Genomic DNA, 26436 nt, shown 5'->3' on the forward strand with positions numbered 1-26436 from the left:
GACCTGAGATATTTTACTCCTTGAATCAGGGCCGGACTGGGTACAGCAACCAGCCCTGGCAGATTGCTTCTCTGTAGCACTGCTGCAAAACCGGCCCCAAGTGACAAAACCCGCCCCCACGGCCCCAAAACCGTCCCTCACTCCTCATGCCCTCCAGGAAAATGCCTGGTACCCGCTATGACCAGTCTGCCCCTGCCTTCAATGCTCAACACCTCACTGTCTGTGGTATTACCATGACAGTGCCATCAAGCTCTTGCTTGCTTCTACACTACATAAATAAAAATAGCATAAAATAGCAGAGCCCAAGTAACTGGATGAACAATTTACTTCAGCAACTCAGGCTTAAACTGCTGCCTGCCATTCTCTAAATATAAAGATGGCCATTTTGTGATTCTCTCCAAAGTCACTTTCATCGTGTACTGTATGTCTGTCGTCACCCTTCTTCATCTTTGACTCTTCTCCAAAAAAGATTAAAACAGCTGCGTAATGTTGGCTTGTGCTGGGGTCATTACTGAATCTAGGCAATTAACCTCATGTCCGAATCTTGGTTCTTCTGATAATAGATCACTAAAGATCATGGGTCTTCAAGAGTCATAATACTATCATTTACCTCCCCCTTTTGTAAGATGGTGTCCAAAACAGGATGGCAACCCTTGAGCTCCTCAATGTCTATGAGTTGTATTGTTTTTGTTCATTGAATTAAATCCAGTCTGTAGGGCGAGGGTCCTAGCACTTAGTGGCTCTTAGTTTTATGCCTAAAGAGGCTCCTTGAAGAGAAGCTCAGGGAATACTTTCTATGTTTGGGTATATGCCCTTGGGATAGCAAAGAATTGACAATGAAATACATCTGGTCCTGCGGCAATGCTATTGATCACTCTCCCTTCTACCATTTCTCCTTTTCATAACAGACTGCTAACGGCAGTGAGCAGAGACTATCATAAGGATTTTATGCTGTTTAATTTGCAATCAGGGCCCAACAGTGACTGTTCACCAGCTTGAGTGATCTTGCCAAAAATGTTTCACAAAGTCTTAGATAACATTAATTACCATAAGCAATCTCCAAAATAGGTCGAAAGTGCATGCTTATAACAAAGGTGCCTTGTAAAAATATCAGGTGAGTACCAGGAGTAGAGATAACACAGCATGAAGAGGCATGAAAACCTTGAGAGCCTATATGACACCACTGGCCAACATCATCAAAGCACACGGTCTCAACATAATATCCTACGTAGACGACACCCAACTAATCTTCTCCCTCATTGATGACCCTACCACTAGAACCAACTTCCACAGATGCATGACAAGCATCTCCGACTAGATGAACAATAACTCCCTGAAGCAGAACATGGACAAGACAGAAGTTCTGATCTACAGCAACCACTGGAACAACTTCTGGTGGTCCCCAGCCCCAGTACCCGTAGTCATCCCTGCCGACCACACCAGAACGCTCAGAATCATCCTTGCTAATAAGCTCATCATGAAATCACAGATCAAAGCCGTCTCCTCTGCCTTCTTCCTCACACTGCGGATGCTATGGAAAATCTTCAAATGGCTAACTTCACAGATGAGACACTCAGTGGCACAGGCCCTCATCACCAGCCAACTGGACTACGGCAACGCTCTCTACTTAGGAATTGCCGGATACCTCCTCCAGAGACTTCAAATCATACAGAAAAGCACAGCCGGACTTGTCCTTGACCACCTTGACAAACCCACATCACACCCCATCTCAGGGAACTCCACTGACTCCCAGTACAGAAGAGATGCCAATTCAAGCTGCTGACCCATGCAGACAAAGCGCCACACAAACAAGGGACCTCTCTGAATTAACCACAGCCTCACTTTCCACCAACTGTTGGGAAAACTACACTGCACTTCTCTATCACTCGCCCACACACCGCATCGACCGAAGCAGAAGTGGAGGACACTCCTTTTTCTACATTGCAGAAAAGACCTGGAACAGCCTCCCCAAGCAGCTCTGGACTATCAACTCACTTCCGGAATTTAGAAGGTCCCTCAAGACCTGGCTGTTCAAATGAGCCTTTCGGGACCTGCAAGAGCCTGTATATCCTACAGGGTGACTAGCAACACTATATCAATCTGGTTGATTAATTATTTGACTAACTTTGCATTGAACCTGTTATGCACCATAGGCATGTCATGATGGGGAATTGTTTCACTAGCAGAAAATAATAATAGCCTCACATGGTAACACTGATGCGAAAGCCCTCCTACAGCACAGAAGTTGTTCTGCACAAAACAGTGCCATATTGCATGCTAAAGGCAGCAAATAGCTGCAGGCAGGGTGCAACTTGACAACTGCCTCAAGATAGATGTCTTTCATTTACACTTACTCTACATGGCATGCAAGCAGGTAAGCGAAGCTGCATAATTCACCCCCAGCCAGTGGCGCCCACTTCTGCTCAGCTTGATCAATCCAGGCTCGGCTCGATATACAGTCACATCTTTCCAAGCTGACGCAAAGCGTTCTAATCGGTAATGACAACAGTCCAGCACATGTAGCATGCAAGCAGGAACCAAGCAGGTGGTGGTAAGAAAACCAACAGTTTCTCAATGGAGAAGTGTGGTAGGGGGAGGGGGTAAAAGTCACACCATACATATAGCTGCATGTCAGGATCAAGACATCATGCAGCTTCTTTTACCATGAACCCTCTGTATTAAGTGAAAGGAGTCCCAATTCTCAACTCTAAAGAAGTGATTTGTTTCATCTCTCCGTGTAAGTGTAAGCACAAAGGAAAACTAAAACCAAATTGTCAAAATCACTTAAATATTTTAATTTTAAGCAGAAATGAAGTACTAGATAGAAAGGCTTTTTTTGTGGTTGTTTGTTCAACCAAATCCAAGTTTTCTCATAATCTATTTTTTATATATTGAAAATTAGGTACCACACCACATTATTTTGTATTTGGCCATTTTTCCCAGTGATCAATTCAAGGAACAGAAACAACATCATGATTTTCCAAACATTCCGCTTAAGACAAAGAAGGGGGTTATAATTTTTAGCATGAAAAAGGCAGTCAGTTTAAGTGGAAAAATAATTGCTAGACCTCAAAGGACTAGTAATTGGTTTTCCACTGTTACCTATTATGAACCTGAACACATATCCCTGTCAACAAAAAAATCCTCATTGGAATGATAGGCCTAGTAGTGTGTTAAGAACATTGAAGACTGGAGACAATTACCTGGAATATTTGCCTCAAAAACCTTTTCAGCATTTGCTTTCTCCCCCTCCTTCTGCCATTCAAGCCACACACAATGTGGCTAAATGAGTTCTTATACGCAGATCCCAAGATGATGATATGAGAGAGACAGAGAGAGAGAGAGATTGTGTGTGTGTGTGTGTGTGTGTGTGTTATTGTGTGTGTGTGTGTAACCCCCACATACCTGACCCACCTCTCCCGCCCACATACCTGTTTTGAAAATCCAGCAGTTCGTTATTAATCTTCTCAATGTCCAGCTCGGTCCAAAGAATATCATAGTACCCACTGATGTTGTCAATGACTGCATTGTACAGGCCATACAGTTTCTGGAGGAGAGCAAGTTCACGTTTTATCCGCTGAAGTTCAGCATACTCTGCCAGTAAGAAAAAATAGAAAACAACAATTAGCAAGACCAAAAAACTCTCAGTTGGAGTCACTTATTTTTTAGTCTAGTAGCTAGCAGGTAGAAGAGCTAGAATATGATGCAATTTAAGTTTGCTAAGTGGAATACCATGTGTATTTGCTTGTGCATCTCAGTAGGATGAGTTTTGCATTTGTGGGTCATGTATGTGGACCTGATTTCAATATGAGTCTGGCTATGCTGATCCATTAGTTTTGATTATGGACCTTAGTAGAGCCTCTTCACAAACAGTAAAGGCTCATACCTTTTACTCTTGGACAAATAAATCACTGTTTATAAGCTTAGTACTGGTCATATGCATTAAAACAATTCCCCGGTTTACTTCAAAGAAGCAACCAAAAACATGCCGCACCGGCCTCTGCACCACCTAGCAGAACTTGGATCCCACCACACTGTTACTTCTACATGCTGTAAATCCATAGAATCATGAGATTCAAACACCCTGTCGCTCTCACGATGAGGAGGAAGAAAGAGAAGGTTAACAAAGTGTGGAACTGCTCTTTCACTGCCGAGTCATCTGGAAGTAGTAATGCAGCAGAGAAGAGTGCAAACACTCACAAGCAGATCCATCATGCCTGCAAATGTGGACATCTTTAACTTCACCCTAAATTCACATCCACTTTTTGTAGGAAAGGTGGGAGTGTAAGTGGGAGCCAAGGTTGAGCATGGAAAGGAATGAGAATATTTCTTGATACATTGACATTTCCACACTGTGCTTGATGGTGTTCCGGGCATTTCGTGGGAATTGAAGGCATAATGTTCCAATTAGAATTACAGTGGCCACCCCAGAATATTGGTGGTATTGGCAGACTATGAGCAACTTAAGTCCTTCCTTTCCATGCCCACGGACTACTGGGCTAGCCTAAATGCTCTGTAGGTGCAGTTTGCAGGGAAAGTGCATCGAACAGGCAGAGGATGGCCAATCAGGGTAATTGGCAGTGAAGGCTGACCACATCAGCTGACGTCCCGTGCGCATGTCGGGTTGGACACGTCTTAGACTATGTCCAACCTGACATGCGCACTTCAGGCCTAGAGCCAAGTGCTCTGTTTGGGAGCCAGGGGAACATAACACAGCCCCTCTGACCTCCTTTGGAGTTTTGTGTTCACCTGCTCCAACCAATCACTGGTTTGCTCTCATGCAGCTTTAAGTATACAGCTGAGTGAGAGTAAACCCTGGATTGGTTTGGGCAGAATATCCTTCCCTGGAGGCCAATGCTTTAGAGGGAGCGCGGGCGGGATGATTAATGGCATAACCAATCACTATGTGGCTAAATTTAAAGACACCAGTGATTGGTCATGTTTTTTTAATGGTGAGGTGAGGTCTGGAGTGTGACGGCAGTAATAACGGTGACCGGGAAAGCTTGATGGCCTCAGCCTAGTTATAACATGGTGTTAAGCACTAACCGGTCAGCAGAAGAATGGAAAAGCGATGAGGTAAAGTCACAGGGAGTAGACGCTGAGTTTGTGTACCTACAGTTTGGGGGACGGGAGGGCACGCAGTGAAAGTAGTTGTGAATTCGTATGGAGTGTGTAAGGGGTGGAGTGTAAAGTAAAACAGACAGGGAAGGGACTGGCTGGCTGGCTACTTGCTGACGGCCTTAGGGAGAGACATGTCAAGGGGCTAGAGGTTCCCCGAGGGGGCAAGGAGGAGGAAATTACAGGTAATCAGAGAGGGAAGCAACTGCAGACTGAGGGAGGAGAGAGTGGTCCCATCTGGGAGACAGCTGAGGCAGCGGCACGCCCGTAACTACCACATTTCTTCAACTGAGAGTCTGTATGGCACATGACTTTTTCACCAGAATGCACTAAGCTGGTTAATTAGCTTTCCCATTGCTGCCTCACCATAATGAGATGCCAGACTCACATCTCTCCCACACTCCTGCCTCCTCAAAGCAGAGAGCCTGTGCCATACTCTAACTCAGCATCACATGTCACAGCAGGCCCGGTTCTAGCGGGTGGGCTGGGTGGGGCAGGACCACCCAAACCTGAGCCTGGCCCACCCAAACAGGAGCCTTGGCCCTTGCAGTGAGGGCTTGAAGGCAGGCACGCAACGGCATTGGGCTCAAAGGGCTGTCTGTGTGTGTGTGTGCCCGGGCTGGGACAACTTGCCGGCGCACACACACAGACTGTTTTTGAGATTATCGCAGCCGCACCTGAGTACTTCACAGGTCTTTAAAAGACCATTTACACGTTAACAAGGCTTTGTTGATTTTTTCACCCCATCATCTGCACATGGTGAAAGGTGACAAATCCTTTCTTTGACAAGGGTAAACTTTGCCTACTGTTCTGCTGCATGGATATTTCTTTTTCTATGCAGCGCAGGAGAAAATAAGTTTGTTTATTTCTATTCACCTTTCTTGACCCCTGCAGGCTGTGACACAAAGTTTGACTAATGGAGTAGGTAAGAGAATGTGTTACTATTTGGTTTTCTTTTTTAAATCTGCACAGGCCCAGCAGGACACATACTTCATGTGCTCATCATTTAAACAGTTTTTATCATTATAATGGCTGATGCAAGAAAACAATAAGACAATACAAAATGGCAAGATAACGCTGGTGAATAATGATCCTGCTGGAGAGCAATCATTTGTCTGTTGGTAGTTTTTAAATGCTGATGAACTGTATTTTATGTGGCTAGCTCAGTGGGTTACTGCCTTTGTCACAGAGATCCTTTTGTTACTTGCAGTTCAGAAGTTACAATCCTAACATAGGACAGTGACCAATGAACTGGCATCAAAGAGCTGCATACCAACATGAATGGTATAGTTAGAACTTCGCTTTATTTGTTTTGTGATATAGTTAGAACTTCCTCAGTCTTTCATTATTCTAATATTGGTAAAATGAGTATGTTTGGGCAGATATACATTTTTATCAGTAAAGCTGATCCCCCATGGAATACTCTTTAAATCCTAAGATTGTGTTTCCCCAGACCAAACCCTCGTAAATTATACTGCTAACCAGTATGGATGGGTAATCAACCTTTATCCCGCATTTTTTTTCCCGCGGACTTTCAGGCCGCATACTATTAATCCGCAATGTCATTCATCCGGCATACCATCATCCCGCATTTTTTTACAACGCATGTGCTTTTATCACGCATGCCTTTACAACGAAATACGTTGTAAAGGCATGTATGGTAAATGCATTTGGTTGTAAACGATGAAGATGACGAGAGAGGTAAGGGGGTTTGGGTTAATTTTTAAGGGTGGGGGTCGTGCTGGGGTAGTGATTGTGTAGTGTAGTGTTGTGTTAGTGTAGTGTAGAGTTGTGGTGGTTGTTTAGTGTAGGGTCGTGCTGGGGGAAGTGTAATAGGGGTTAGGGTAGTGTTGTAGTGTTTGTGTAGTGTAGGGTCCTGCTGGGGTGTAGTGGTTTAGGGTTTGGGTAGTGTTGTAGTGTAGGGTCATGCTGGGGGTAGTGTTTTAGGGTTTAGGGTAGTGTTGTAGTGTGTAGGGTCAATCTGGGGGTAGTGTATTAAGTTACTGTTGTAGTGTTTGTGTAGGGAAGTAAAGTGCTTTATGGTAGTGTTGGGGGGTCGTGCTGGGTAGTGTAAATGTAGAAGAATACCTGTGTCAAGGGTGGGTGGTGCAGGGGTACTACATTAGAGTGTAGGGTAGTGTAGGGTAGGGTAGTGTACTTTTACTTACCTTTACAACTTTTACAACGAGTATACCTTTAACATGCATGCCTTTACGTTGTAAAGGCATGCGTGCTAAAGGCATATTCGTTCTAAAAGTTTTCGTTCTTTTAATTTGCGGCCTAATAGTACATGCGGGATTATTTTTGCGGACTGATGGTAAGCGGGCTGTTTGTCTGCGGGATAACGTCATATATTCGTATGGATGACATGTGATTCTTACACCTTATAATCTTCATTGGCTTATGTGACATTCCATGTAGATTGATTTACATACTTGTATGATTCATTGTCTCTGTATAATGTGTGTGTGGTGTAAAGTACTGACACACACTACACTGATATAAGTAGTGCTATACAATCAAGGAAATGCATACGAGAGAAGGGCTATGTAAAGATGAGCGGCACTGTAGGAGGGTGGCATCGAGGGAATCCGAGGAGGTCGTATTGGGAGGGGCTATGGAGCGATGAGGGGCACTGTTGGAGGGTGACAGTGAGGGAATCAGAGAAAGAGGTCAAGGGGTGGAGGGGGGCTAGGGAGAGATGAGGGGCACTGGTGGAGGGTGATAGTGAGGGAGTCTGAGGAGGAGGTCATGAGGGGGAGGGGTTACAGAGAGATGAGGGGCACTGATGGAGGGTGGTAGTGTGGGAGTTCGAGGAGGAGGTCATGGGGGGAAGGGCTACAGAGAGATGAGGGGCACTGGTGGAGGGTGGTAGTGAGGGAGTCTGAGGAGGAGGTCATGAGGTGGAGGGGCTACAGAGAGATGAGGGGCACTGGTGGAGGGTGGTAGTGAGGGAGTCCGAGGAGGAGGTCATGAGGGGGAGGGGCTAGAGAGAGAGGAGGGGCACTGGTGGGGGGTGGTAGTGAGTGAGTCTGAGGAGGAGGTCATGAGGGGGAGGGGTTACAGAGAGATGAGGGGCACTGGTGGAGGGTGGCAGTGAGGTAATCCGAGGAGGAGGTCAATAGGGGGGCCATGACGGGATGATGGGCACTGGTGGAAGGTGGTAGTAAAGGTATTTACGGAGAGAGAGGTCAGTGGTGGGGTGCCAAAAAGGACTTTTGCACCAGCACTGAAGCCGTCCCTGTCATGGCCTTTCTGTTTTTGTTTATTTAATTAGCAGTCGGGTCATAAGGGCTTCTGTGGAACATACTTTAAGGTGCGTGCTAATTATATTTACTGCTATAGTCAATGTTTTAAGTTTGAAGGTGATTTTACTAATGTTTTTACTGGGAAAAATGAAAGTAGAGCCCAAAGGTGCCTGATATGGGTCTGGGGCCCAAGGTCAGCTGTGAGATAAGGTGCACTGGAGAGAGGTGGTAGAAAAGTGGATAATCAAGCCTGTATAACGACAGCCAACGTGTAAAAATGAAATCTACGCCTTTGTCGACATCACCACATCTGTAATAATGAAATCCACACCTTAAAGTGTGCTTCCTTTCCAAGCTCACTCTATTATCAGGCTCAGACATCATAATTCAGATACCCGTTTATCTCTGTTCCTTACACCTACGTTCTATCACATAATCTAAACCATCATTCTAACATGAACATAAAAGATATACCCTCCTCTTTTCCAAAGTGCTGATGCGCAATGCGAAGTTTAGACACCCGTACTGACACCATAGGGCTGAATATCAAGGTTGTGTATCAGGAATACACATCAAGCCTCCTTAATCGACAGCCAGGCTTACAGCTTACTGGGAGGCGCAGCTGACCCAAGAGGGAAGGCGCCTAGACTGCCCCCCCGTATGGGCGGCAGACAAAGGGCACGACAGCAGCAGGGCATGAGAGCGTGCAAAGAAAAAGGCCAGCGAGTTGGATACAAAGGGACCAATCAAGAAATAGGGGCATGGGTGCAAGCATGACCTATAAAGGTTACCGGTTCAAGCACTTACCAGCTTTGTCATAAAATAAGTAACTTCAGATTGGGTCAGGTCATCTGGTGAAGACACGAAATGATAACGAGTGGGCAGCAGAGAGGGCCTGGAAAAATGCCCTGGGGTTATGTTATGTTATGTTATGGTATATATTTATTTTTATAGCGCACGGCTACTCCAGGGGAGTGTCCCGGCGCTTTATCGAGGCAGCTCAGAATATAAAACATAACACCGATGCAGTTCAACAGCTGACAGGATTCATCTGTCCAGTGGTCCTTAGTAGCAGCTGTCCTTTAGATAGTACGTAGGCCGAGGAAGTGCAGCCATACTGGTGAGGGGCCAGAGACATACCTCTACTTGGGGGTATTAATGAGAGGGGGTGGCAGCTAAGCCGGGGAAAAGCAAGGTGCAGATTGGTCAGCGTGGTTTGAAGCGATAAATCAACAGGGGATCTTAAGGCGTCACAAGGTCAGAAGGGTGTGGGAGCCCTCCCCAAGAGTCATGTGCCTTCGCATCAGGTGGTTAACCCAGAGATTAGACAGATGAAAAGGTTCATCTCTCCAGTGGAGGGACCAATATGCTCCTTGTGAACGTTGTAGGGACACTCAAGCAGCTGGTTCTACTAGTCGTGGGGGGAACTGTCGGTAAACCACCTCCAGCGTGGCGGGGAGCCACGAGGTTTAAGAAATATCTTCACATAAGGATGTAAAAGGGCAATTGCTCGAACATGGTCCTTGGGATGCCTTGGCTGGGACTCTTTTGACATCTGCAATTGCCCGGACAAGGTCTTTTGGATGTCTTACAGCAGGGACTCTTGAGACAAGTGCCGGTGCAAGGTCTCTGGGATGCCTCACAGCAGGGATATTTGAGGGCAGACAGAAGGGTAAGAAATGGTCAGCGCTGGGCAGACACAGCACTTGCAGCCCAGGCATGGCCTGGGGCCTCGCTGTACCAAGTAGGTGACAGATGTAGAGCTGTCAAGACAGTGGAAAGTGATTTAAGGCGACCTTTGAAAGACATCATGACTGGAAGGATGATGTATTGCAGGATTAGGCAAGTTATGGTTAATAATATGCACTAAAATATAGGATGCGCATTGGATAACCCGTTAAGAAAATGCCTTATGTTGTAGTCCAGGATAAGCCAGACATGACCATGGTGATGATCAATGCCTTCATGACAAGTGTGTACCGTCTTATGATGTGAATAAATTGCAGCAGTTCTAACACCACAAAAGGTCTTGGTGTACATAATTGTTGGGGAAAAGGAATGGCGAGCGGGCCCGTGGATTGCTCACATGGCTGAGGGGATTAATTCCTCCCCCTTTATCTCACTCTGGTGGATTCCACTTTTTAGGTCTCGCCTACGCAACGCACATGCGCTGTAAAAGGCAAAAAGACCTTTTGCAATTGCTTTGGCTTTTCAGCCAAAAACGTGCACGCGTTCCATTGCCTTCAAGGGCAACGCGTGCACGTCTGAAGATTCACTTGCGGGAGCGAGCGCTGCCATATGGTAGCAATTATGGGGAATCAAGCAAGGGAATCGCGCAGCCCCCCTGCTGCCGGCAGCCTGCCGCGCTTGTTGGAAATGTCGAGATTTGCCCAGATTTAATTCTCTTGAATTAGGTAAAGAATGACTTTGGTACCATTTTTTTATAGTTTTTCCTGTCAGCTAAAAAGCGAAGAATGGGAGAACGTAGCACACTATGGCATGGACCAGTTAGCAGACATGCACATGAACTCCTCAATGAAACGCACTAGTAAATAAACTCAGCAACAACAAGGAAGAACATGGAAGTACGCCTCCAGTTACTGAGGGAAGACAAGCAAAAGAAGTTTTGACAAACCTCTTCCAGGATCTCCCTATGCGCCTGCAGCGGTATCGAATATGCACAGTTCAGGATTCTCAAAAGCTGTTGCCTCGGAACATTGAGCGCGCGCACCGCTGTCTGCTTGTGTTGTAATATCTCGCGTCACACTCCGAGCTGAAGCTGGCTCTATTAGAGGAATGTGTCAGCCGTCCTCCCGTAACAAACCATCTCCACGGCCCTGCCTGTAAACACACCTCCCTCCTCGGCGCCTTCAGTTCATCCTTGACGGGTCCCGGCCACGATTTGTCAAACTCCTCCCCGGTGTGTGTGCATCCTGTGCCCGGTGCCCGCCTCTCTCTCCCTTCACTACTAAGGGGGGTGGGGGTCCCATGTTTTGTATGGCGGTGGTTGCTGCCACTATCTGCTCCCTTTCTTCCCGATTCATCTAAAGACCTCGCCTCGTTTCCTTTCACTACAGGTCTTGGGCAAGGAAACTTGTAACCCTTTCCAAGGACTAGCCGAACCAGTTAGAGCTAAAGACAGGAAACCAGGGCAGAGTGCGCCTTCTCCCAAGCGCTCATGTAAGAAACGATCTTGGGACAGGCTCGCTCCGGTGCTACCCCCGCGAGCACGGACAACGGGGGCCATGAAGCTGAGCCGGCAGGTGACAGTGCTGGGCAGCGCAGTCTTCTGCATGGTGGTCTTCACACTATACCTGATGCTCGATCGCAGCCAGTTTGACCATCCCAGGAACCCCCGGCAGGAGGGTAGCGTAGCAGATTCCCTAAGGTGAGTGGTAGTGGGGTGCATAGGATCATGTTTACAGCCACATTGGTGGGTCTTGTTCCGAGGACAGTGCTGGCGGTGTCTTGTTGAACAACAAAGTGTTCCTTTGATGGACAATTTGACAGACGATCACCGCATGCACTGATCCCTTCATAGGGCAAAGCTTTTACACAAGGATTTCCCCTCGTAGCACTTTTGTTATAATTTTGCCCTGACCCCACTGCCCCCTTTCTCCAGGCCCTGTCAAAGTTACTTTAGAGTAGAAATCATGTAACCGCAGCGAGGTCTGCAACTGGTGTTTACATGGCGGCCACGTGGGGGCGACAGCAGCAGCGCTCTGCTCTGAAACAGGTTCTATTAATGTGACACCCACTGGCAGACGTGTCCCGCCGCTATTGGTGTCTCTGTTGGCCCCTGGGCGAGGGTGGACTCCATCCCCACAGGGTCGACCCAAGGTGCGCAGGGACCCAACAATGTGGCCTTGGGTGAATGTTTATGTAGTTGCAGTTTACTGAGAGAAGAACCCCTACAGTCCAACGTCAAGCGGACAAACCGACCCTTTCTTTCTAAATGCTGCAGTTTGACCTGTGTAGGCAGCCTGAGAGCTGACCAGCATGCAAATAGTTTCAGGTGCAAAAAGATTCGGAGTGCACGCCAGGAGCTGATTTGTTTAAGTGTCTATGCTGTATGTTGTGCACGCTGCATGCTACACATATCTATCTTACAGACTGAAAAAAATATCAAGTGTGTTTAAGGAAAATAAATGCCAGGAGCCTAAATAGACCTGCCATAGAGATGTACCGGTCTGCATTTGTCCATAGCAGTATTATTGAAGATATCCAGGTGGCTGCTGTATAAAGTAAAACATGCAAGGTGTAAAACAAATATGACAGTAAAAGCGTAGACCTCTCGTTTCAATTTTATTTTACTATAGTACTACAACCTACTGTTTCACTCAACATTGAATAGGGAACTCCGCAATAGAAAGTAACGATCAAGGAGTAGAAAACACGCTGCACCATGACGAATCTTACTGTTTTATAAGTTATCTAAACCCCAGTCCCGCCGAACTTTTTCTAAAATGTCATTTTTATTAGTAATTGGCGCCTTATTTCCTCTCTGCCTTATTTTAGGCACGATCTTCACGTTTGCTGAACCCTATCCCCTCTTTGAAGTATGTTTATGCTGTGCTACTTTCCGTGTTTGCATATAACTTCAGCAGCAGCTACATGTTCATGTGGATTGTACAATAGCCACATCTGTCAGCGAAGTGGTTCTAAGTGTATACATTAGGAAAACATCTAGCATGTGCTGGTTATTATGGTGTGTAAGCCAGATTGAACCACTTCTCCATGAAGACAGGGAACATTGAATGTGATCATTTTTTATTTATGCAGGGAGGAAGGAGGGTGTGAACAGAAAATAGATCATAGTATTTAAGTCATGGAAATGCTCACAGGCTTTTGACATTTTTAGAAATCATTGTGGATATGGATATCAAACTGATTCTCTTCAGTGTTGTAATGTGTCGGAAGAAGGTAAATAATTTCCGTTAGATAACATTTTCTTTATTCATATTCCTTTTTTTTCTGCTTTGGCCATGTTCAAAGTGTTTATATTTTGGCAGTTTAGGAAAAAATTCAAAATGCGTTTCGCCCAATTTGGCTAGTATTGCCTGAAGCTTTTTCAAGGCCTGCTGCGGTTGCAACAGGTTTGAGACCTGTGTGATTGTGCTGAAGACTTTATTCTCAGACTGTGAATTGCAGTCCATAGAGTTGGATGCATGTTCATCATGTGTGCCATGTCTTCCTTGATGTCTCCTCCCCTCCAGCATGCATATACTGATGCTGTTTCACTCAACATTGAATAGGGAACTCTGCAATAGAAAGTAACACTCAAGGAGTAGAAAATAAACACGCTGCACCATGACAAATGTGTCTTTATGCGTGTTGTGCAAAGGTTCCATCTACTGTGCGCCAGTTACCACAGCTGTGGCACCAGTCACCGTGTAGTATATGTTTGTGCCTGTTTAACGTTGTATTGTCTGTTTTGTGTGTGCTTGTTTAAAAAACAAAGGAAGGAACAAAAAAGAAAAAAGGCGCTTGCACATTACGAACCGTGCACAGGAACCTTTCTGTTAGTTTACCAGTTCTTAAGGTGTCTATTTTACGAAAATACTTTACATTTTACAACCATTTTGGCTTTTGTGTGGTCAGATTTACTGTTTGTCTTAGGGAGCTGTTTCTATTTATTTATTGAAGGAATAATGTTTTCCGACTGGCACTAAAGACTTCAATATTGTCTAGCACGTAACCACTATATTTAAACAAACATAGCCAATAGGTCTCACTTTTGGGACCTTCTAAGTATTTAATGATGCAGCTCAATATCCTTGGTGCAACATCAACTGTTGCATAGTTAAACACTTATAAGGTCCCAACGGCGAGACCTATTTGCTATGCCAATGCTTGTTCTCTTTGTGATGGTTTTCCATATTTCTTTTCCTCCGAATTTCACCTCGGTGTGCTTTTCCCTCTGGAAATGTCCAATGGGGAAAATATGTGCAAATCCCCAAAAATGAGAGCCACCAGCTCAAATTAAGCAACTGTAGGCGTTTCTATGGCACAAACAACTTTTATGGGAAGTATTAACTCACTGCGTTGTGCCAGTCTTTCATAACTGATGAAACAGTTCAAATGTCGGAAAATGGTTTACCTCTTGAAGAACTGGCAATGGCTAAGACACCAGAGCTGCCAAAATGTGATTCTGGGCCACATCGAACATTAAAAAACACATTCAATTCTTTCGAATATTTGTTTCTAATGGTAAATACATAGACTAAATAAAGCCAACATATTTGTGCACAAGGTTCCAATGAGTGAACTGAAAGTGCAGGATGGAATTAATGCATTATTGTGCTGCATTATACATTAATTCAGATATAATTAAATGCAGCCCAACTGCCAGCATTGAGTTTGAAGTTTTTGAGGGTGACAGGTAATCGGAGAGGGGAGGGATCCCAGACTGAGAGAGGAGAGAGGGGTCCAGGCTGGGGGTCAGTCGAGGCAATGACACATTCCCACTAAAAGACCTTTCTGCACATATTTCTGTAGGACTAAGAGTGCTTCCCGAAGCCTGGTTAGAGCATTTTCTTCCAAAGTCGATGCCGCAGCATTGCAAGACACTGGACAAGCAAACACTTTAATGGCTGATGTTGTTGTGTTGTACAATTTGCACATTACAGTCCCTATTAAACATATTAATGCAGTAAGATATGGAGAAGTTTTTACTGTGTTTAAAATTTTGAGACTATACATTCCCACTGCTTTACAAACCCTGCTTGATCACTAAATTGATTTGCTTCAAAATGCACCACTTGCCTATTTGGTTTTTTTTTTCCCCTCGGGAGCAGAACACATTCTGGACTCCACGTTTGTCCATTAAACTTGCTCACTACATAAACGTCATACCCAACTTTTACGCCTCACCTCTTTCAAATGTCACCAGCCGCCACTGCTAGGTGGGCATTTGGTGACCTACAACATCTGCTATGTTTATTTGCGTCTTCAAATATTCAGAATTCTTGTAACTTACATGTATCCATACTTTATATTTTCTATTTGTTATGCTCATTTGTTTAGTGTATTTCATTAACAATATTTTGGCGACATTACCTGTAACTGAGAGACCAAAGAGTTCTTCACCACCAGAAAAGGTGACATATTTTCGCCAAAGTTCATCAAACTTGGCCTGAAAGATTTGCAATCGGTCACTGGCCTCTCTTGGGGGAATGCCCTCCACACCGGGTCCCCTGGAACACAAAATACATTAAAAAGCTATATGCTTGTGCTTTAAAAGATCTTTCAACTTTTTCAATTATTATTGAAAGTATGAATTTCCTGTAGCCTTGCACTTTGCTTCGATTCTCTTTTAAATCTGTAATTGTTAACTTAAATCATTTTCAAGGTGAACTAAAAAGGCTTTGGGCAGCAAAGCAGCAGGGTACAGGGGCACGGCTCTCAGCGACACTCTAAATGGAAACTTTTATAGACACACATCATGTACACACAGAGGCAACGATTAGAATTCATCTGAACTCGAAACACATTTGGAGGGGATACAGGGAGGGCAGGGCACCCACTGTACATCATTTGGTTGCCACGATAACAAGCTTACGTTTTATCGTAGTCGCTGTAAAATTCAACCGCATCAGCTTGGAATTTTTTGACACCGCTGAGTAAATCCGTTTTCATGGCTGGCTGCACTTTAAACAGTAAGTTCTGGGTTTGCACAACCTGTCAGACAAAAAAAGAAAAACCTGGCTCGAGCACAATGAAGAATACATAACAAAGGTTTAAAATAAGCAAATACTTAAAATGAGTTAGTTCTGCCCTGTTTCCTTGACAAAGGAAATCTGACAAGGGAAGCCGGGCCCTGCATACTAGTGAGATGGGGAGGAGGGAGTCGGTACCTGGCTGTTGAGGTTCTTCCAGGCATACGCCAGCCCATCGACTCTTTCTGCGTTACCGTCCTGAAAGAGCAGCTCGTACTTGTGGAGGAGGGCATGCGACTCCTCGATAGGCCCAATCATCATGTCAATCTTGATCTCAGCTTCCCTAATTTCCTTCAGCCCGTCCATGGCTCCCCGCACGTCATCGAGGTCATTGATTGGGCGGCTCAAGCGCTTGGTGAGGTTGTCGATGAAGGTGTAGATTTCATCCATGTCCGCGGCAGCCTTCTTGTTCAAAGCTGAGCCGAAGGATCTCTGCCACAGGCGGCACTCCTGGACCAGGGCCATCTTTAGAGAATCCGTGGCGCAGTCCACGGATCCCACGAGGCAGCTGTTAGGGAGTTCATTGATTTGAGTTTCCAATTGCTGAGATAAAAGGCACAACAAGGAAAGTGTCATTCAGTACCAGAGGATAGCAACATTTGGCCAATTAAAGTCTTCATTACTGCAGCACTTACGGAGTAGTAGTTCAGTTGGCTACGAAATTCTGACATCACTGGGTTAGTGTCCAAAAACTCCTTGACCTTTTCTTCAACATCCTACAAAAATGCCAAAGTAGAATTAATACCCTTCAACGCATTTTTTTTGTAACACATTTTTGTTAGTTTCAAGAATACATGGCACAGTAAGACCAATCAAATGTTCATGTACCAGCTACTCAGGCTGGGCTACAAGCACTTTGTTCATCTGGCAAGGGTTCAGCCATCACGAGCACCATTACCCAGCATTTATCTCAACTGCCCATCCCCTCATAAAGCAACAGTCAACTCCCCCACCACACTCCCAGAACAATGCGGTGTTGTTCAACTATAGATGCATACTTCAGCCATGATGTTCCGCCTTACAAACAATCAAGTGGCCATACTCCTAGCTAGTGTCACATGGGCCATTGCAGGGGCCCTCCTCTAATTCCAGGAGCTTCCATCCTATCAACGTCTCTCAATCGTTGTCAATGAATAATCTGAGCACATTCAGCAGGGATCCCTCCGGTGAGGTAGGGTCCGTCTCCTTCATGCAGGCAACCAGTTGCTCCCATGCATGTGCCAATTCAATGGAGCTCCACCCTCTTTTCACTTCCCTGAGTAGCACTCTTCCCTCAAGATCCACCCATCTAACAAGCTCTCCGCACCATTTAGCCACTCTTGGACCTCTACTTGCCTTCCAGTTCATTGCGAGTTCCAGTTTAGCCAAAATCATAGCCAGTTCAGTAAATCTATCAGTGGTCTTACATTTCGCAGGACAAGGGAACCAACCACTCCAGTAACATGAATTTGGGGAGCAAGGAATGGAGTGATGAGTAATGTAATTTACACAATCTATCGCCTCCTCCCAAATCCCGAAAGGAAGGACAGGCCCACACCATATGATGCATTTCTGCACCCATCTCGCCACATCTAGGGCAACCCTGGCCGTCTGGAAGTATCTGTTTACCTTGCCGGGCATGAGATAGGCTCTATGGGGGAAATAAAAGTTCATTATCTTGAACCTAGCATTCCTAGGCACTTTGGGAACGTGTTCTAGGATTTTTGACCAGTCTGCTTCTGGGGTCAGAGCTCACATATCCTCTTCCAACTTCTCCTGGAGGTCTGTCGGGGGAGACCATATTTGCTCTAAGAGCCTCAGAAGCATGTAGCGGCCTTGTAATAGTCAATGGAGGCACAGACACGCTGACAGCTCTTATGTGTTAGGAGTCAGTTGTTCCACCCCCAGTATCTGCTAACCATTACAACTAGAGGCCTATGCAACAAGAACTGGCCTCCTGGGAGTTCAAACCCCAGTCGTAGGGTCTCTAACCAGAGCAGTTCGACAGCCCCAAAAAGATCTCCAACCCTGGTGAGTCCAATGGCCACCCATTCAGACCGCTTCTGGCATTCACCAACCCGGCTACCAGCACCAGCCACTGCAATGGTAAATCAGGAGAGAACAGGCTCCATGTATGGGTTTTTGTAAGCATCCCATCTAACAATGTTGCATGACCAATAGCTTTCTAGAGCCCTCCCGAATAAGCTGGTGAGGGTTCAAAACTATTTGAAACAATTTCCTGGCCTCAGGAACCAGCTGGTCCTCTTTCCCCTGAAAATTCTTCGCAAGTATACCCATTGGACGAACCACTGCAGCTTCGGTGCCAGGTAAGAAGATTCAAAATCTGAAACCGCAAGCCTTCCTCCTGCCAATTTTTGCTGCAATGTAGTCATCAGTACCTGCCGCCTGCCAGACCCCCAAACAAACTAAATTAAGAGTGAGTCAATATCCCAGAACATACTGTGAGGGACACGTAAAGGCAAAGTCTAGAAAAACATAAAGCAGCTGGGAAAGAGCAACCGTCTTGGCTAGGGTGACCCGACCAGCCACAGATAACAGCAACGATTTCCAAAAATCCACACTGGAGTGCAAGCCTGGATAGCAGCTCCTACACTTCCTTTAAGAGGTCCTGTGGTTCATGACTAATCTTAACTCCCAGATGCTGCAGGCAAGTAGCTTCCAATCTCAGTCCTGGCAGGCCTGGAGGTAAGTGCAAATCCCTGCCTATAGGGAACAGAATAGAGTTCTGCCAATTTATGCGTAAACCAGAGATTCTCCCAAACCGACCCAACAATTTGACAGCCCCCTCTGGGTCCACAGCCACATCTTGTAAAAACAATAGCATATCATAAACATATACGGCAATGTGGTGAAAAGACCCCTGGACCTCCAATCCCTGGTAATATTTACCACTCTGTGCACTACAAGCCAAGGGCTCAACCACCTCTGCGAAAAACAATGGGGAGAGTGGGTATCCATGTCAAGTTCCCCTCCCCACCTCATATATCTCTGAGATCACCCTGCCAATCTTCACTTTTTTCGTGGGACTAGAGTATAGAAACCAACTCTATCTCACAAAGCTGGGCCCCACTTCTATTTTATCTATCACCTGGTAAAGGAACCCCCAATCCTTCTCGATATCTATTGCCATGACCCCGCCTTCTCTTATTCATATGTGTCATCCGCCATCAGCGCTAGTAATCTCTGAATAGTTATTGCAGTATTACGCCCTAGGATGAACCCGCCTGACCTGCGTGAATCAACATTGTCATGTTGGGCAGCAGACGAGTTGTTAAGATCGGACTAAGAATCTTATAATCAGCGTTGAGCATTGATAATGGCCTATGTGCCGTCACATCATGGAGATCGGTGGTTGGCTAGACTTAATAGTGGAATTACTAATGCCTCACAGGTGAAAGATGATACCCATCACTGCACTAGGACTCCAATTCTGGGGCAACGACATCTCCATATGCAACAGAGAACTGTACTGGGAGCCCATCTGGCCAAGGCACCTTCCCTGGTGCCATATTTTTCACTGCTGCCATGATGTCCTGGTGCTTAATATTCCCCTCCCTCCCCCAGGTCTTCAGCTTTTTCTCAGGTAATCATCGGGAGGGCCACTGGGCCCAGAAAGGCATCTACCTCCAGATGTCCCCCGACTGACTAAGAGTACCCGCATAAAGAGCAGTATAATACTCAACAAACCTCTTATTAATGACATCCTACCCATTAAATTGCCCCCCTGCGTCAAGCTCCAGGATCAAAGAACCCTTTTTGGCAGTATTAGCCAGCCACGCCAGTACAGTCCCAACAATTTCCCTTCCTGCATGAGCCCTAACCATATTCTCCCAATATTTAAAGCAACAGAGCTTTTCCACCACCTGCCCACTAGTGCATCCCTGGATTCCAGAAGTGACTGCTCGAATGTCGGGTTTCCAGGTCTAGCTGTTTCCACTTCTCTTAGTGCTGCCTCCTGAGTTTTCACTTTACACAACAAAGTTCGCTGTACTCCTACCGCTTCTGTAATACAGCGCCCCAGATCACAGCTTTAAAAGTTTCAAACTCAATCAGTGGTGTATCTGCTGTACGCCTCATCCCCTCACCAATTGACAGCCAGAACGCTACATCTTCCACCACTTTGATCTTTAAATGCCAGTCTGGGATGTGGGGACGCACCAGCTCTCATGTCAAGTGTTCTAGCCTAATATTCAATATTCTATACGGGCCTGTTACCCCTGGTATGCAAAGGAAAGTGTTGAGGTGGACATGTAATTAATACAGATTGTAAAAGAAAGAGTAGTCCCTGTCCAGAGGGTGAGTGGATCTCAATGATTCAACCAGTCACCACTGAACTTGGCAAGCGGCAAGCGAAAAACCGGGGAGTTGGCCAAAGGGGGGTGGGATCTATCAAGCGCATGGTCAGCAATACTATTGAAATCTCTTCCCAGGAGTACAGCATTCAGTATGTATGGGTCTAGGACCCTACATAACTCATCAACAAAACCCAGCTTGGTCTGAGTTAGGGGCATAGATACTGACCATGACCATGTACCGGCCAACCAATCTGCCCATGACCGCCATATATCTTCCAGCTGGGTACAATAGCTCCCCAGTCATCTGAAAAGGGACCTCAGGTTGTAGACATAGTAGAACACCCCTTGCAAAAGCAGAGTATGCAGTAATGCAGGTCTGTCCCCGCCAGCATTTATGGCGCGCCAGGCACTCAGCCTCAGTCAAATGAGTCTCCCGTGGGAGGGCGATATGACCCCCCCACACCTCTTGAGATATGTGTACACTTTGTAATGTTTGAACATATTAGTAAACCCTGGACATTCAAGGATATAAAGTTATATTTCATAGTGGCCACCATAGTAGGCTAGAAGACAGGGATATCATCAGACAGATAGGGGTCTGTCCCCACCCTTACCCAGGACTCACACACCCAGGACTCTGGCTCCTCAAGATAGCAGCAGCAGGCACGGCAAACCCAACCAAAACAATATTATACCCAACTCCCCAACCCTAGGGCAAGAAGGAAACATCCCCCCATCCAAACATATAGCATACCAATCAGCTCACGTGCAGATAGCACACACATAACAACAGGGGAATACAATATTAGGGGGGTGCCTCCCAGCATCTCAACACACCATCCAGAGGAAGCAAGACATTCAGTCCTATATCAAACCAGGCCAATGCAAGTGCAGAATAACAGTTTGTGTGACCCATTTCTCACTCCCTCCCCCACACCCTCATACATCACAGTAGAAACCATTCTTCTTTAAAGTAGCTTGTCAGCAGTTCAGGACCAAACCTGGAGCAAGGATTCATCTGATGCCCTGTCCGAGTCTCTCAATTTTTTGTCTCCCGCCGTGGACAGAGGGCTTACCCGCCCCACTTATGGTCGCTGCCACCGCCACTGCTCGCAGTGGCTCATGCTGAGCCTGGCTTTTGGAAGGAATCTCTCTGATGCTATTCTGCCCATTTCTTCTGGGCAGACTCCTGGAATTCCTACGACTAGTGGTACTGGTCGCCTGTGAGTGCTGGTCAATCCAGTCAGACAGTTCCTTTGATGACGTAAAGAACCGTACTCCCTCCCCAGTGACCACTCTCAATTTCGCTGGGAAAAACATTCCTTAATGGTTTTCCAGCTGGGAGAGGCATTACTTGGCACCCAAAAGAGTTGCCCTCTGTTTCTGCACATCCCTTGTGAAGTCTAGGAATAGCATTACTCTATGGATATCCACCATCAAATCCCCCTTAATCTTGCTTTGCTCAGAATATGATCTTAGTCTTTGTAGTGCAGCAGTTCAGCCACCACTGGTCTGGGGGCCACGCCAGGCTTCGGATGTTGAAATTCAGTGGGCACACTCCAGCACAAAGAAGGGGGAAAGGCCTTTTGGCACCACTTCAGTTTTCCGCCACGATTCCAAGAAGGTAAGCATATTGGGGCTCTCGGAGCACTCCAGCAGGCCTAGTACTCCCATGTTGTTACTCAGGGCTCTGTTTTCAGCATCCTCTGCCCTGAATTCTAGGGTCTTAACTCTCTCTTTCACGTCCATGAGGCGGCCCTTCAATGACTCCATCTCCAGCGAAAAGTCTCCTGAGTTATGTTCCATAGCCGTGACTCACTCTACCAGTCGCTGCTGGTCATTGCGTAGAATCCCCAAGTCTGCCACCATTGTATCGATTTTCAAATCGAGGGCCTCCCGGGAGTCTAAATTCGCCTGCAAAATCACATCTAGCATGGCCCCAGGCTACCCCCTCCAGTTGGGGAGACAAGGTCAGGTCCCCCTCCTCCTTCTCACTGATCTCCGGTGTAGGGGAGTGGGGGATCTACCAAATTTTTCTTTTAAGAATATTTGCCCATGGTGTCAATCTGCTGGAGCGACCAGTGTTCCCCTTTCCATAGCTCAGTACCAGGAGGATTGAAGAAGGGGTTGTTCACTAGATTTCGCTACCTACTTCTAAGGAGGCCCAAATTTGACAATCACCCCACAGACCTCAGTCTCTCAACTTTGCGTAGGCCCCAGAGTCTCTACTATTAGGACCTGCCTCCCACAGGAATCAGCATTCACCTCAGGCCCATCCATTCAGTGCTGTCATTGTTAGGGCTGCTGCCACTCTCGAGTCCGCTGCCTTGGCCGCAACAGCTCCATCACTCTGACTACATGCTCCTGCCCAGGCAGGGCTGCTGCCTGAGATCACCACACTCCTCCAGCAGCCAGGCCAGATGCAGGGACACAGCTGCTCACCCGTTTGCAGCCTCAGCAGCACCACACAGATCCTTCTATGCAGCCTCCTACTTTTATCAGGGCCACGGCTCTGCCATTGTCCCACCAGGCGACTGTGATGCCCCTCCGGGCATGGGTCCCAGGGCTCACCTCCCCTCTTGGGGGATGCCAAGAGCTTGAGTACTGGGTAGTGAATGGGGGGAGTACCCTCAGCATCCACCTCGCCCTGCCGGATTTCAGGTGAAGCACCCCTGGGGGTGAGCTCATTCACCAGTCCACAGCTCCCGGGGTAGTTGCTGAGGCCGGCAGCACCATCCGTATCATCCTGCAGGCCCACGGTGCCACCACCATTTTGCAAGGCAAGCATGAGGAGCTAGTCATCCCCACTCTCAGGGCCCCTCGCACTCGGGGACACGTAGGTCAATAGCTTTAGGCAGCAGGTGTGGCGAAAGGCCCCTTCTTCCTTCCTGAGGACAATATCGTCATGGAGGCGACTAAAGACCGGTCAGGTAACCGATTCACTCAATCGGGGGAGCTGTCTAGTGAGGGGAAAAAGTGGTTTTAATCCAGGGGGCTGGTAGACTTGTGGTGAGTGTTGCATCAGCAGGCCTCACAGTTCTCCTTTTACTCACATGCACACAGTACTTATGCATGCCTGGACCACTTGATTGGCACAACAGAAATTAATGCAATGGTGGGGGAAGTGGACATAAAACCGGCGGCACTCTCTCATCACGACACAGTGATTGTTTCCCTTTGGTTGCCTCTGGTACAGAGACAACCAGAGTGTTGGCAGCTCCAGTAAACCATGCTTCACAAGGAGGCAGTGACATGACAGATACATCAATACATTAAGGACTACTTAGAGGTAAATGATTCCCCTGATATCTACTTGCCCACTTTATGGGGAGCCCTGAAAGCGGTAGTGCGGGGGAAGTGATAGCCATCTCCGCTGCAGAAATAAAGAGCATAGAGATAAGTGGGAGCATCTCACAGTGCAGATGTTAGAATAAGAGCGGGTTCACAGTCGGACGGGGGCACCAAGGGTCTGGCGACAGTTGAAGGCGGCCAGAGCATAACTGGCAGGACTAGATCTCGACAGAGCTGAATACGCAGCATTATGTCTCAAACACTCCTATTATGTCTCCTATTATGTTGGAGGCGACAAGACAGCGCGCATGCTGGCGAGCAAACTCAGGGAACGCACCCAACAGATGAGAGTTCAATCAATTGCGAACGTCAAGGGGGAGTTAGTCACTGAGAACGAAGAGATATCAAAACATTAAGGGATTTTTATGGGAGGCTACCCCAGGACCGCAAGTGATGGCATATTTGCAAGGGACACACACGTCGGCAATAGTTACAGTTCAAGCAGACATGTTGGACTCCCGGATCCTGATAGAAGAAGTTACAGGGGTGATATCACGCCTCAAGCTTATGAAATCGCCGGGAACAGAATGATTCACGGCACTTTTCTACAAATCCTTTTGCCATATCTTAGCCCCTATCATGACAAGACTTTTTAACTCCTTTGAGGTGCCAGGGTCGATTCCTCCTGACATGTTGACGGCATCTATAGTAGTCCTTTCCAAGCCAGGGACGGATAAAACCCTATGTGGCTCCTATTGCCCAGTGTCCATTCTCAATGTGGACCTCAAACTGTTCACCAGCATCTTAGCCGCAAGACTAGGACCCTTGATGCCTGGCACAATAGAGCCAGTTCAAGTAGGATTCATTCACAATAGACAGAGCAGTGACAATACCAAAGAAATTCTCTATTTGGTTGACAAGGCTCACCACACGCATATGGATGCCCTGCTTTTAGCATTCGACGTCGAAAAGGCGTTTGACCAGGTAGACTGGGATTTTTTAGACCAAACATTGATTCACTTTGGTTTGGGAGACCGATTCAGAGCATGGGTGACGAGTTGTTATAGCTCACCCACTGCTTCTATAAGGGTCAATGGACTATCGTCTCACCCTTTTGCCATTTAACGAGGGAAAATGCAGGGATGCCCAATGTCGCCCCTCTTGTTTGCTTTATACATCGAGCCGCTGGCCAAGAGGATCAGGAACCATCCGGAAATCGTGGGCGCCCCCTTCGTTGGGGACAGACATGCAATAAGCCTCAATGCAAACGATATCCTTGCTTCCTTGGAGTTCCCGGACCGTTCTGTCAAGGCATTTTTAAGGGAACTGGAATCCTTCGGCCAGGGGTCCAGATTCCGTGTAAACGTTGGGACGTCAATGATCCTTTGTCTGGATGGGAAGCGGGCAGACTCGAGGACGGGGGACAACAGGTTCTCAGAAATTAGGACAATGGAGTTCATCCCATGTTTGGGAATTGAATTGGCCCCTTCGATCCAACAGACGATTACCCTAAATTACACTAAACTAGTCTGACAGATCACAAAGGTGCTGCAGAGCTGGAAGCAGCATCATCTGTCCCTGCTGGGTCGAGTTGCTACGGTCAAGATGTTGATTCTACCCAAAGCAATGAACTTGTTCCAGACATTGTCGGTCTGGCCGCCAAAAGGGACACTTAATACGCTGCAAAAGGAGATACTCCATTTTGTCTGGGCTGGGGCGCGTCCATGCACGCGGAGGGAGTTGGGGTATCTGACACCAGAGGAGGGAGGCTTAAGGATCTCGAATTTGCTAGATTATTTTAGGGCTGCCCAATTAAGATACTTGGTGGACTGGATTAGAACAGAATCGGAGAAGAGATGGCTATTTCAAGACAGGGCATTAGCAAAACTCTCCCTGTGGACAGTTCCCTTTCTGAAGAGGACGGATCGACCACAGAATCTTCAGGGCTCACCTATCACGAAACCTGTGTTGCAGGTTTGGAACGGGGAGGCCAGTAGAAAAGATCTCACGATTTTCCCCTCCCCGATGACCCCCCTATTTGAACACACAGAGTTCACTCCTGGGCTTGATGGGAAGGCATTTTCAATTTGGCAAGCTTCAGCTTGCAAGGCCGCAGGCCACCTATTTGATATTGAGTGGATCATACCGTTTTCACAATTAAGACAGGATTATACACTCCTAGAGACAGAAAGGTTCCATTATTTACAAATAAGACATTGGCTTCTCCATTCAGACGTTCACCCGAAAGTCACCAGAAAACTGATGAAATACGAGAAATGGTTAGTAACGAAGCTAACAGATAGGAAACTGATCTCCAAACTCTATTACATGCTACGCACGCCACTTCCTACACAACCTACTGCTGGTCAAAAATGCTGGGTGAAATAAATAGGAAGGGAGCTCACGAAGAATGAGTGGGGGAAATCTATTAGAGGGCCAAAAATATCACGCAAAACACGGGCAGAAAGGAAAGAGCTTTAAAAATTGCCATGTATTGGTATCCGACACCGGTGCACCTTAATAAAGGGAGCCCAGATCGCAGCCCTACTTGTTGGCAGGGATGCGGGGAGGAGGGTACATTACTACATTTGCTATGGGACTGCCCCGTGCTAGCCATATACTGGCCCAGGATAATGGACAAAATAAATCAGCAATTTGGGACCCAGATCCCACGGTTCCCAGCCTACATGGTGCTGGGGCTACCCAACCCCTTAACTTTCCCTCTGAAGTCTCACAAAGGGAAAGAAATGGGTCTAGCTCTGGGGG

The 26436-nt window shown here is 46.7% G+C and overlaps 1 protein-coding gene across 1 annotated transcript in view; it reads right to left on the minus strand.

Annotated features, from left to right (window-relative positions):
- LOC144828114 (dynein axonemal heavy chain 5-like) overlaps positions 1-26436 on the minus strand; it is a 1079012-nt gene that overhangs the window by 885416 nt on the left and 167160 nt on the right. The window contains exons 27-31 of the mRNA XM_078686235.1: positions 16720-16800; positions 16223-16627; positions 15928-16046; positions 15426-15562; positions 3432-3594 (exon numbers count right to left, since the gene is read on the minus strand). Of these exons, the coding sequence (XP_078542361.1) occupies positions 3432-3594; positions 15426-15562; positions 15928-16046; positions 16223-16627; positions 16720-16800 (905 nt within the window). The remainder of the gene's footprint in view (positions 1-3431; positions 3595-15425; positions 15563-15927; positions 16047-16222; positions 16628-16719; positions 16801-26436) is intronic.

The sequence above is a fragment of the Lissotriton helveticus genome, chromosome 4_1 (genome assembly GCF_964261635.1).
Source record: "Lissotriton helveticus chromosome 4_1, aLisHel1.1, whole genome shotgun sequence".
Classification (NCBI taxonomy): domain Eukaryota; kingdom Metazoa; phylum Chordata; class Amphibia; order Caudata; family Salamandridae; genus Lissotriton; species Lissotriton helveticus.